General features: G+C 39.0%; 1 protein-coding gene across 3 annotated transcripts in view; it reads right to left on the bottom strand.

Moving 5' to 3' along the window:
* Positions 1-1,012: 1,012 nt before the first annotated feature.
* Positions 1,013-12,836, bottom strand: part of LOC122624069 (box A-binding factor) — a 117,427-nt gene continuing 105,603 nt past the window's right edge. For 2 of the 3 annotated variants that reach the window (XM_043803504.1, XM_043803503.1), the window contains exons 6-9: positions 7,263-7,429; positions 5,463-7,011; positions 4,809-5,302; positions 1,014-4,476 (exon numbers count right to left, since the gene is read on the bottom strand). In XM_043803504.1, coding sequence (XP_043659439.1) covers positions 4,203-4,476; positions 4,809-5,302; positions 5,463-7,011; positions 7,263-7,429 — 2,484 coding nt within the window. In that variant the 3' untranslated portion in view covers positions 1,014-4,202. Of the gene's footprint in view, positions 4,477-4,808; positions 5,303-5,462; positions 7,012-7,262; positions 7,430-12,836 lie in introns of all 3 variants that reach the window. The other variant, XM_043803505.1, reaches the window with a different exon arrangement.

Below are 12,836 nucleotides of genomic sequence, written 5' to 3'. Positions count from 1 at the left end.
TGGTTTTTCTTGTTTCAAAATATGCACGTCATGTGTATATAATATGATGTTTGTATATAATGTATGTATATATATCTATTTATATAAGTAATAGACACCGAAAACCACGTGTACATTTATGTATCTGTATATAGATATATTCTATGTATAATATTTGGATTTCTTTGTTAGGTTTTTTTTGTGTATTTTTTTATTTTTTGTTTTTTGTTTCTATCCGTTTCCGTCTTATTTGGAATTTTTCTTCGCTTTCGCCTGGTTGTTGTTGCTGCGCTTTAAGTCTAGGTATATCAATAAATATTGTATTTAAAAATGCATTAATTTGTAATGCCAAAAGTTTTCGTTGTTGAATTTTGTAATGTAATTTTCTGTTACACGTATTTTCCTGCATGTTGTCAATGCCTTAAAAAAACTGCCTACGTGGTAAATTTGTAATATAGGTATATGTATGTATATACGAAATAAGAGTCTTAAATCCCTCCAATTTTTTATTTTGGCTTAAAATCAATTTTTCATCATTTTTCCTCCCGCTTTGCACATTCACAAAAAAATTCCAGTACTCGCTATTCAATTAAATTTCGCCTTAATTTTGATGGTGATTATTTTGCATTTTATGGTTTTAATAGTTTTCCTTTTTTTTCTTTTTCGTTATTATTCATTAACATTTACTTGCACACGCACACCTAAGAAAAAATTACTTTAGCTTTACTGGTTTTCATTAATTCTGTTAATATTGCTTTCCATTTTTTTTGGGGGTTTCTTAATTACATTAAACGCTTTGTATCTTACCGAAATGGAGTATTCATGACACATTTCGTTTTGCCCCTCCACTTACTTGTCTTACCTTAGTTTCCTAAAATTCATTTAAGGCGCATTTTCAACTTTTCAACTATAAACATACAAAATAGTGGGTTGGTTAACCAAAAGGAGGTGAAAATCGACGGATGGTTTCATATCGACGGATGTGCCCGAGATGGTCAAACAATAATAATGTGTTCGTTGCAAAAAACTTTATTAATAAATACTATCAAATAATAATTCCAAAATAATAAGTGTTTCCAAAAAAAATTTGATAATAATAAGAGTGTCATAACTGTAGTAATATTCATACAAATAGTTCATTCACATACACAGCTCACAGCTTGTTGTTGTTGTTGTTTTTGTTTTTGTTGTTATCGTAATAGTTATTGTGCTTAAAAACTTAACGTAGAGCTTGAAACAATAAAAGTAAAGTAAAACAGAGTTTTTCAAATCGATTATCGGCATTTGTGATGTGAACATAAAAAAATCTAAAATTAAAATTGAAAAAAAGCGTAACTTAAAAAATTAGGATTACAAATTTTGCATTATACTTGCTGGTTTTTTTTGTTTTGTGTGTTTACAAAAGGCAGTGTTTGATTTTTGTTTGTTGTTGCAGTTGCAGTTGCAGTGTAGTTGTAGTTGGAAAATAAATAGTAATTCAAGGAGAAATCGAGAACCAAAAGTTGGTGATTCTATAATTAGTTTCACTCAAAAATTCACATCAGATTATAATAATAATAATAATAATAATGAACTAAAACTATAACATTTGCTAGAGGCCCTGATCTTTGACGGTTCACATACTGACACAATTGAAATTGAAAAAACTTACTTATACTTCTATGCATATTTTTAGAGAAAATCAAGTGATTTGTTGTCTTTTCACTACAAAGTATGTATGGTTGTTGCTAAAAAGGAATAACTCAAGGGGTGCAGTTAATTAGTTAAACTATCACATAATCATATACATTCCAAGGCAAATATATATATGTACATACATATTCGCTAAGATTGAACACTTAAGTTTGGAGAGAAATTGTAGGCAGAACTGTGTTTGCTGGAGCATAAATAAATTACAAAAAATAATCGAAATAATCGGGGATCCCAGCACATACGATATGCGATATACGATATACGATATACTATATACGATATGCGATATACGATGCGTGTGGATCCCCTTTGGATGGTAGATCTCCACATGCGCTGAATCGGCTTCTATCTGTCTCGCTCTCTCTTGCTATCGCTATTGCCATTGCCATCGCCATCGCCATCTCTCTCTGTCTCTGTCTCTATTCTATATCCGTCCCTATCTCTAGGTCTATCGCTATCCCTATCTCTAGCTGTATCTAACTAACTATTCTCTAGCCCTCTCCGGTTGGTAAATTAGGATTAGTTAACGCTTCGCTTTCAGCTTTCAGCTTCTATGTAATCATACGCTTTGACAATTCCTGTCTAGACTCATTTCGTTACGGGATATATGTATGTATGTTTGTATAATTATTATTTGGGGTATGTGGATCGTGTGGATCGTGTGTGGACTGCTTGTGTGTGGATTGTGTGGGCTGTTTTCGGTGTGGTTTAGTTGCTTCTCTTTAATATTTAGTTAAATTATGAGGTACTTGAAACTTTTTGGCACAGTGAAAGTTTTCATTTACTTTACTTCTACCACTTTACTTTGATTTGTTCTCAGTGTTTTTGTTTATTTCACTTTCCACTTAACTTCTTTTTTTTTTGGTACGGCAATTCCCATTACTCTCTTCTTATTGCGTTAGACATTTATTAAATACAAAAAACTTTGAATTCTACTCTTCTACGCATTTGAGTTTTTTGGATTCATTTCTTCATTTTTCCCTTTTTTTACACTTTAATTCGATGTTCTTGATTCAAGGTTGTTTGTTGTTGTATTTGTTTTTTGATTTTCCTGTTTGTGTGTGTATGTGTGTGTGTGTGTCTGCTAAACTAAGTTGTTAAAAATGAAGCAAATATCGGTTGAGAAATCATGTTTGGACTTTCCCTAGTTTATTGTTTTTATTGTTTAATTGCACATTTCGTTTCCAGCGGATGGACGATGCAGCAGCTGCAGGGTTGCCAGCACCGTCCAGTTTCTCTATTGCTTGCCATGGTTGCCATCGCTATAAACTATGCTTGCCTGTTCAGCTTTTGTTTGTAGGTTAGTTAAAGTTAAAACTTCAATGTTGCTTTCTTGTTGTGATCACAGTTAGTTTTGTGTTGTTGTAGTTGCCGTTTGCAGTTGCAGTTTAAATTGTAATTGCTATTGGTAATTGTTAATTGTTAATTGTTGCTATGTTTGTATTTAGTTTTGATTTGCCTTGCTGCGCTTCGCTTTGATTTGATTTGTTTTGTTTTGTATATAAATTAAACTATTGACGGTGGTAGATCCCATTCGTATCTCCTAGCTTTACAATAATCCTATAAACCAACTACGCCTCCCATTCTGAACATATATGTAGTTGTATATCTACATATGTAGATCGGTGAACCGAAACATAAATCGTTGAAACATTGTTTTACACAGTAGTATTTAGTGGTTGGCTTAGTTCCCATAACTAAAATCCCATATCGCTTATTGTTTTCTGTGGTAGGTAACAGAGTTTACTTAGTTATTGCATTGATCCTTGCAAAGTTACATAGTTTCCTCTCGCTTGCTTGGTTTTTACTCTTTACTCGTTACTTAGTTTTGTACAAATTGTTGCTAGTTAGCTTCTATAGATCGGTGTAAAATTAAATATATTTTATCTATTGTGTATATCAACGGCAGATGCTGCTTCTCCATTCCCTTTGTTGCGGTAGAAAATACAGACTATTTTGTTTAATTGGTATTGGTATTGGTATTTGTATTGGTATTGCAATGTCTGATGCTATTTGTTTTGTGGCTGTTTCGTTAAATTTGTGTTCGAAATTCGAAATAATTTGTCTCACAGAACCAAGTCGCATTTCGTACGCATCGACACTTAATCATAGTTGTAGAAAAAAACCTAATCCTTGTGCTACGATAATAATTATAATGCGTAATTATAATCGTCTTACAATCGCCTTACTCACACATAATATTTATATATGTTTTTGTTTTTAGAGAGATAGGTGTATATGCAGAATCTTAAACACTTTAATACCCGTGCTAATTAGTTGCCCTTAATTTTGTTTTTCTCTAGCTTGCGCACCACACAAAGAAAAAAAAAAAAAAATTCACTTGCGAACAAATGTGTGGGTTACATCGATCTAATCGTAGAGCTTCTAGTAATAATTGGATTTATACATCATACTACATCCTGTATTTAGTGTGTGTGTGTGTGTGCGTGTGTGTGTGTGTGTGTGTGAGTGTGGCTGATCCTGGAGCTGGTTCCTTATCTGCGTAGGAGCCGTCTCCTACGCGCCTCATCTCAGCGCGGCGCATTGTGGATGTGGGTGGTCAGGTGCTTCGACAGGTAGTCCGCACGCGCGAAGCACTTGCCGCAGGACTCGCAGTGGTACGGCCTCTCGCCGGTGTGGATCCTCAGGTGGCGGGTGAGGTCCGACTTGCCACCAAACGCGCGGCCGCAGAAGAGGCACACGAACGGCCGTTCGCCGGTGTGCTTGCGCACGTGCAGCTTCAGATTCTCCTTGGAGCGCACACACTTGCCGCAAAAGGGGCACGCGAATCGCGAGGTGGCAGGCCTGAAATCGCATAGTATCAGCACATTAGTGGAGCTATTTAACATCTTTAGTAATAAATAGTAGTTTAGTGGTTCTTAAGTGCTCCTAATTATATTCAAAACAGAAATAGAAGAAGCCTTTACAAATGAATATTACTCATCCGCCACGTAGGCCCATAATAACTCTTTTAGGTAAATCTTGCACTAATCTTTTAGACAATCATAGTAAATTCTTTAAAGAATCATATATTCAACTTATATCCCTTAGGGAGATCCTACGATCCTACTTCTCTTCTCAAGATTTCAATATCACGTATCCGCCGTGTGGTCTCTTGGAAAGAAGGGAGCACTCACCGCTTGTCCCGCTGCCGCTCGGCGGCGTCCACGCGCAAGAAGTTGAGTATGGAGGCCTCCTGCGGATTGAGTCCCAGGAACTGCTCGTTCGGAATGCGCTCGGCGTTGATCAGCGAGGTGAGTGAGCTGAGGGAACTGATGCCGCCACCGCCGCCGCCGCCTGCAGCGGAGTTGCCTGCGGAGCCAACGCTGCCGCTGCCGGGTGCACCGCTTCCGGTGGCGCCGCTACCGCTGCCGCCGGAACTGGCCTGCGCCTGGGCAGCGGCCACAACGGCAGCGGCAGCCGCCGAGGATGAGGAGCCGGCGGCCGAGGTGGCCACCAGTGGCAGTGAAACGTGGCCCAAGTGGCTCGGCAGCGACTGTGACTGCGACTGCGGATTGTGGTGCTGCTGCGGCTGGTGGTGCTGCTGATGCTGCTGATGCTGATGGTGATGGTGGTGGTGGTGATGGTGGTGTGGGTAGGAGGGATCCGTTTCCAAGTGGTGCATGCGCGACTGCATCAAAAGATCACAAGAAAGTAAGCCACAATTAATTTCTGTCCCCTTACGATTATTTGTAAGCTTCTTTGTAACTTCTTTGTAACTTCTTTGTAACTTCTTTGTAACTTCTTTATAACTTCTTTATAGATCTGCTTAGATAAGGAGCACTACTCACCCGCTTGTTTGTACTATGAATGCCGTCGGAGCTGCTGATGTTCGGCTCGGTGGCGCTGGTGGAGGCCGAGGCCGAGGAGTTGTTGTCCTGGTAGAGCATCGTGATGCCCGCGGAGTCGACGGTGTTGTCCTGTTCGTGCTCCTCGATGTCGTTGGCCCGCGACTCGGCGCCCTGCTCATCTGCGCCGCCCTCCCGCTTCACATTCACCCGCAGATCCTCGCCCTCGTCGGCCAGCATGGGCTCCTGCGAGCTGGTGACCACATCCTGGTCCACCGACGTCACCGAACCCGAGGCGGACACGGAAGCGGGCGGCGCCACCGTGACGGATATCGCCGAGGAACCCGGCACCGAACCGGAACCGGAACCGGAAACGCCCAGTCGTCCGATCACGCCGACACTCTTCTTGCCATGGAGCCGCTCGAGGGCGTGGTTCAGGCGATGCTTCTTGAAGCTCTTCAGGTAGCGGAACTGCATGCCGCACACGTCGCAGGTGAAGAGCTTGTCGGCGGGCAGACGAGCGCGGTGATTCTGCTCCTTGTGCTTGGCGTAGGCGCTGCGATAGCGATACGACTGGCCGCACTGCTCGCAGATGAAGGGCTTCTCCTCGCCGGGTCCCACGTGGGGATGTTGGAGGGCGGCGTGCTGCTCCAGCAGCCAGACGTTCGGGAAGTGCGCATTGCACACCACGCAGCGGGTCTCCTCCTCGATTGTTTCGCCGCTGATGCCCACGGGGCCGGCCGATCCTGTGCCGCCGCCCGAGGAGCTGAAGAGCGAGGAGCACGTGTCCGAGGGACTCTTCAGCATCTGGCTGAGCTGTTGCGACAGCAGCGGTGGCGTGGACGAGGTGGACGACGAGGAGCTCTTCTCCTTCAGATCGGACACACCACTCCCAGCGGCTCCGGCCAACAACAGTTGGGTGTACTGCCTCAGGCCGGCGGCATCAACGATAACACTGCCCGATCCCGATCCCGTGCCCGATCCAGTGCCCGAAACCGAACCAGATCCCGAACCCGCCAGGATGGGTGTGCGACGCTGGCGCTGCAGCAGCTGCTCCAGCGACTCCTTGTACAGCTGGGCACTGCGCTCGCTGGGCAGCTCCATGATGGTCACCTCATCGCTGTCCGCCGAGCTGCGCTTGCAGCTATCCTCGCCAGAATCGTTGGACATGACCGTCGTGGAGCTGGTGGCCATTTGCTGCGGCGAAGGCGACGACTTGGCACCCTTACCCTGCTGCTGCTGCTGCTGTTGCTGCTGTTGCTGCTGGTAGAAGGCGGTGGGCGTGGGATAGCGCAGATTGAAAGACGCTCCGGTCGCCTGGCTGCCACCCAGACCACCGACACCAGATCCCTGAGGTTGCTGCGGTTGCTGTGCGGCGTGCTTGTACGGAGTGTCGCCGGCTCGGCTGGCACTCACCTGACTGGTCGAGGAGGAGGCGGTGGTCGCCGTCGCCGTGGCCGTGGCCAGCGGCTGGTAGTCCTTGGTCAGCAGGTCGCTGAGTGTGGTGAAGCGGTGCGGAAAGTCCTTTGGCGCCGCCAACAGGCCACGTGTCCTGCGCGAGAGCAAAATGAAAATTATGGTTAATATCCAGTGATTTATATGCGTTAACTATAACCCCATATATTTTATGTTAAATCAGTTGATCTTTAATAACAACATTAAGTGCTTGTATGAAGCCTACATCAATCAATTTTATATCAATCTATGTTCCCAACATTTGTGTTTAGTTTACAAGTTCGATTTTGGTTTGATAATAGTTACTTCTCTAAATAGTTAGACTTGATTTATTTGAGGATCACTCACCTGAGAGCCTCCTCTGCCAACCAGGTTTGGTGGTGCAGCAGGCTGAGGATTCTGGACGGATCGATGTCGAAGAGGCTCAGGCCGAGTGGGGAGAAGGGGAAGGCGAAGGGTGTGGGGCAGCGACTGGCGGCCATGGCGCTCATCGGGGAGCTGAAGTTGCGGAGCAGCTGTGGGATCAGAAATCGATATATATATAGTCGGGTTCTGGCGGTAATCGGTATGCACGCTGTATGCTGTCTGCTGTTGCTGTGCAGTGCCTATAATTTACTGCTTTATATGCTTTTTGATTTCATTTTTTGTTTGTTTTTTGTGGAAGGGGGAAGGGGGAAGGGGGGTCCGAAGAGTGGGTGGTAGAGAGGGGGCTGAAGTCGAGTAATCCTTAGTTCTAAGTTCTGAAACGAGGAGGGGCTGCTAGTCCACCTGTCCTAGGGATCGAAATCTATATATGCTGCAGATGGTGGGTCGTTTTGGGTCGGTTTGGGTTTTGGGTCAGATCAGGCTACAGTAGTAACTCATGCAGGGCAACTGAATACAAGGCAAGCAAACACTTAGAAGCTCACACAAAAAGACATCTAGATGTGACGAGAACAGAGAACAGAGAACAATCTGGCATTTGGTGGGCAAATCAAAGTACGCAGGAAACGGTCGAAACGATAAGTCGATAGATGGATAGATAGACAGATAGATAGATAGATAGATAGATAGATAGATGGATAGACAGATAGATAGATAGATGGATAGACAGATAGATGGATAGATGGATAGATAGATAGATAGATAGACAGATAGAAGTTGAAAAAGCTGCAGGAGTAGTGGTTAAATATATACTTAATACTTACATAGGTGACTGCATTACGCTCGTCATGGTCATGGGTACGTTTTGGAAACAAAGGATTACTTAGGCTACGATCGAGACTTGAGACTTAACATTTAGGTATCTCCAAATAAAAAGGAAAATAAGAGAGAGTATTTCCCATAATTCCCCGCCCAATTATCTGCTAAAATTATAAATGAAATATCTTTACTATTATAAAATTAAGAAACTCGATTTTGACCATGGCATCGCCACGTTTATTCAGTAAGTAAAACTCGCGAGGGCGCAAATATTTTTCAATATTTTTATTTATTTAGAATTTTATTTCATTTTCTTCATCTCTTTTTTCTGTTTTTGTCTGTTTTCCATTTTTTAGCTCCGCCACTTGCATTTTTCATTCTTTGTTGTTGCTTTTTGTTTTTTTCATTCTTTACTCTGCTTGTATTTGTGTGTAAGAGTGTGTGAGTGTCGCGTGTGTGTGTGTGTGTGGGTGTGTGAACAAGTTCTCGAGTTCCATTTATTTTATATCTTTTCAATCGCTCGACTATTAGAAATGTTGTTAGGCATAGACTATAGACTATATAGCTAGCTATATATGACTGATCCATCTGCTGATCCTATAGGTTTTCATCTTCTGCACGTACTTATCTCCTTTCTTTTTCTCTCTTTTGTTTTTCAATCTAGTTTTGTGTTTGTTTTTCTTTTTTTTAACTTGCTGTCTTGATTCCCTCTCGTTAGCCTTTCTTCAATGTTTTTGACATTCTCTGGGAAATTGGGGGAAATTTTTGGGGTTTTTTTTTTGGGGACTGCGGTTGGAAATTAAAACTGCTTTTGGAGGCCGCTCTCTGGTGACTTTCAGAATCTTCTTTGCCTGTTTTTTAATTTTTTGTGTTTTTTGCAATCTTCATATTTGTATTTCGGTTTCTTGTTATAAACTATGATATGCCTTGCTTTGCTTAAATATTTTTTCTTATTTTTTCCCCTCTTCTTTCATCTATGCTTGTATTAATTTTCATATAAATTTGTGGTTTTGGGTACGAGTGTGTGGATTTTTTGTTTGCTTTTGGTTTGCCTAAAATATGGTTTTTTGCTTCGACTGTGTGTAAGTAATTGAATTCAATTTCGTTCTAAAATATTCTTCTTGATTGCTTCTATTTGTTTTTTGGTTTTTTGGTTTTTTGTTTTAATAATTTCTTGCTTACTTTTTTGTTTGGTGCCAGAAAAGCTGCTCTCATTAGTTTTTATTTCTCGAGTTTTGTTTTTTAGTTTTTATTCAGCATTGGGTCAACTCGAAAAATGAGTCGAGTCGAGTTGAGTCGAAATTTGAGTGGAGAGTTCTTGTAAGTAATTATTCTTGCTCAGTGCTTTTAGTTTTTGTTTTAGTTCTTGTTTCGACTACGAAAAAAATATATAGTTAGCGTATATTTTTAACCTTCCCTCCTTTCTTTCATTAGTAATAATTATTTTTCGTTTTTTTTTTTTGCGGGTATTTTCCATATATATCTGTTGAGTTCCCATCAAGCTCTCTTGCATGTAGAGTACAAAGTACCATATGGAACTACATATGTACATATGTATGTGTATATAGTTCCAGCTCGGGTGTGTTGGTATGGGTGCTGAGTGTGGGTGTGTGTGTGTGTGAGTGTGTGTAAAACGATAAGGAATGTACATGAGAGTGAAATGGTTTTAATATATATTTTTATTTCGCATTTGATGGTTTCATTCATTTGCTTTTTATTAGCCACAAAATATCAAAAACTTATGTCGAATTATAAAAAAAATAAATGAAAACTAAATTGTATCGATTGGAACTTAAATTGCAGTTTATAGTTCTATATGTGTGTGTGTGTATATATAATTTGCATTATTTTAGAGTCACTTTTAAGTTTACGTTCGCTCAATAAATAATGGGAAATGGAAATTGCTTAACTTAGGATAATGTCGATGAAAATGGTTGAATAAAACTTAAGCGGGTGATTATTTAAGGTTTAGTTTTTAGTATTAGTTAGTCGCTGCTGCTCTTAGTGAATTTTTCGGCCGCGGCCTTAAATTAATTATTGTATAATTCTTCCATTCGCATTCTCTTATTTTTTTGTATGTTTTGTTTTCTTTTGTTTTCTTTTGTTGCTTCTCTGTGTGTGTGGTGTGTTTACAGTTAGTTAAGAATATATATTTATATAAATTATTTATGTATCTTGTATGTCTATATTGTAGGAACATATTGACGTAATCATAACGTATTGCAGCTATTTGTTCATCCTCTTAATTCGGTTATTGTTTATTGTTTAAACTTTTCTTCGGATATCGGTTTGTTGTGAACTTCATGTTTTTTGTTTTCTTTTTTTTGTTTTTTTTTTGTTGTCAGTGTGGTTTTTAAACCGCCCTACTTTGTTTATTAACCCTCATGTTAGGCAGTTCCTTTTGCATTGGGAAAAACAGCTCATGGATCCCACATATTTTCGGTGGAAAAATCCCCCTTTTTGGAATGCTTTCAAGTCGAGAGCTGTTTTCCCTTGCGTTTATTGGTTTTTTGTATTTCAATTACTTAAGAGAAAATATTTTAAAAAAAAGGTGTCTAAAAACAAACAAATAATAAGTGTTAAAAATTATTCGTAAAATTATTTATGAATGAGCCTCAATAGGGAACTTACAAAAATTTTCTCAACCGTCGTTTACTAAAACTATTAATTTGCTACCCATTTTTCAACTTGTCAACTTTTTAACTTTCTTCGTGTGTGTGCTGCTATTTTGTATTATATTTCATATAATTATTTTGGATGCTTGGCTTGAATTCTTAATTCAAGTTCAATTGGAACGAAAACAACTACGTTGAAAATAATTATTTTTGCTTTTCCATATGCTTGAAAAATGATCGAGGAAGGTTAAAAATGTATTTCATTCATTTTGCTTATGTCGAAAATATGGTTTTTTCATTTCTTAATTTTTGGGTTTTTTAAATTTATTAAATATGTTTACATTGTTTTGTTCTGGTGTTTTTCCTTCTTTTTTTCTCTGTGAAAATAGTAGTATTCTCTTTCATTACTAAAAACTAGTTTAATTTTTGTTGATAAATTGGTTTCTTGTGTGTCTGTGCTTGTGTGGCTTTTCCATTCATTTCTCATCGTTCCGAACCTTTTCTTTTCTTTTCTTTACTTTATTTTGTTTTCGTTTTTGTTTTTGGGGATATGCAAAACTACTTTGTTGTTGTTTCTACTTTGTTTTCTCGATTTGGTTGAGTGTGTGTGTGTATGTGTGTGTGTGTGGGCGAGTGTAGTATAGCTAACTGCCTAAAATTCGCAAATTTGCCTTGCAGTTTTCTAATAGTTTTTCATTTTCACTTTCATTTTTTTGTCGCCATTCGTTAGAAACTAATTTCTTTTTTACATGCTGTAAGTACTTTTTGTATAAATGTGGGTGTGGGTTGTATGTGTGTGTGAGATATACTAATGTATAGGTGTGTATGTATATTTAGTTTTATATATATATGTATATATAGATCTCAATGCCTCCCATTGCTCGCTAAAAAAATAACTATCAAAAAAACTGCAATTTCCATTTTTGACTTCCTTGTTCTTGTTCTTGTTTTTTTGTTGTCTTTTTTTTTTTTAGGTTTTTGCTCTGCGCGTTTTTATAAAATATTACTTTAGTATGTATAATGTATATATGTATTGTATATATATATATTTTTTTTTTGGTTTTCGACTTTTTATTTTATTTTTATTCTGTTTTTAGTTTTGTTTTTTTACTTTTTCTTTTCTCTTGTTTAATGGGGATTAGGCACTACAGTGTTGTTTTTTTTCCTCTCTTTCCTCTTTTTTAACATTTCTGTCGTTTTCTTTTGGTTTTTCCCATGCTAATTTCCAAAAAATTGATCAGCTTTCAGCCTCCGTTTTCGGCCAATATAAAATAAGCCCCACAAGCTAGTATTAACAATTTTTCTCGCTGGTTCAGCCTAAATTTTCCACTCGCTTCTCTGCCTCTCTGTATATGTGTGAGTTCCTCCTTTGCTTGTGTGTGTGTGTATGTGTACGTGTGTGTCTTGAGCTTATACCGAAAAAAATTGTTTACAACTTTTGAAGCTTTCTTTTAGGTTTCCAATGTCCTGCTATTTGTTTACCTCATACATTACTATATATAAATGTGTGTAGATATCATATTCATTAACTTGACTTTAGCGTATCAAAAAGTGTGTACGTTGTGTTTTATGTTTTATGGGTGTGTGTGTGTAAATGTACATTTTGGAAAGGGGGGGAGGGGCATTTTCCGCGCTGATATTCTTTAAAAATTGGTTCTAGGTTTGTCTCCTGTTTAGCCTTACATTTTAGACTTGCTTCAAAAGGTTCGCTTGTTTTTCGCCTGTGATGCTATTAAACGCGTTTTATGTACATCTTTCAGCTTTCTAATTTTCATAAGTCATAATTCGAATTGACCATTATTTTCCGAGTTTTGTTGAAAGAGTATTGCGTGCTTTTTAGGCGCAATCAGGAAACTAATTTTGTGAATTATTATTTGTGTTCTCGAAATGGTGTCAAATTGAGTTTTGAAGATTTGGAAAGTTTTGAAACTAGTTAACCTGATTTTCCTGAACTCACACAGACGCCTAATTTTTGGATATATTTTTTTTTAAAAACTTATTCATGTTTGTTTTTGGTTCGTTTTCCATCTCATTTCTTTTGTTTTTTGTTTATTTTTTATCTATGTACAGTATGTCCTGGAATTGTTAGCTTGGCACTCAAACATATTTAGTTTTTCGTTTGTTT

The sequence above is a fragment of the Drosophila teissieri genome, chromosome X (assembly GCF_016746235.2).
Source record: "Drosophila teissieri strain GT53w chromosome X, Prin_Dtei_1.1, whole genome shotgun sequence".
Lineage (NCBI taxonomy): Eukaryota > Metazoa > Arthropoda > Insecta > Diptera > Drosophilidae > Drosophila > Drosophila teissieri.
The sequence above is the reverse complement of the archived record's forward strand: the minus strand, read 5'-3'. Positions and strand labels throughout refer to the sequence as shown.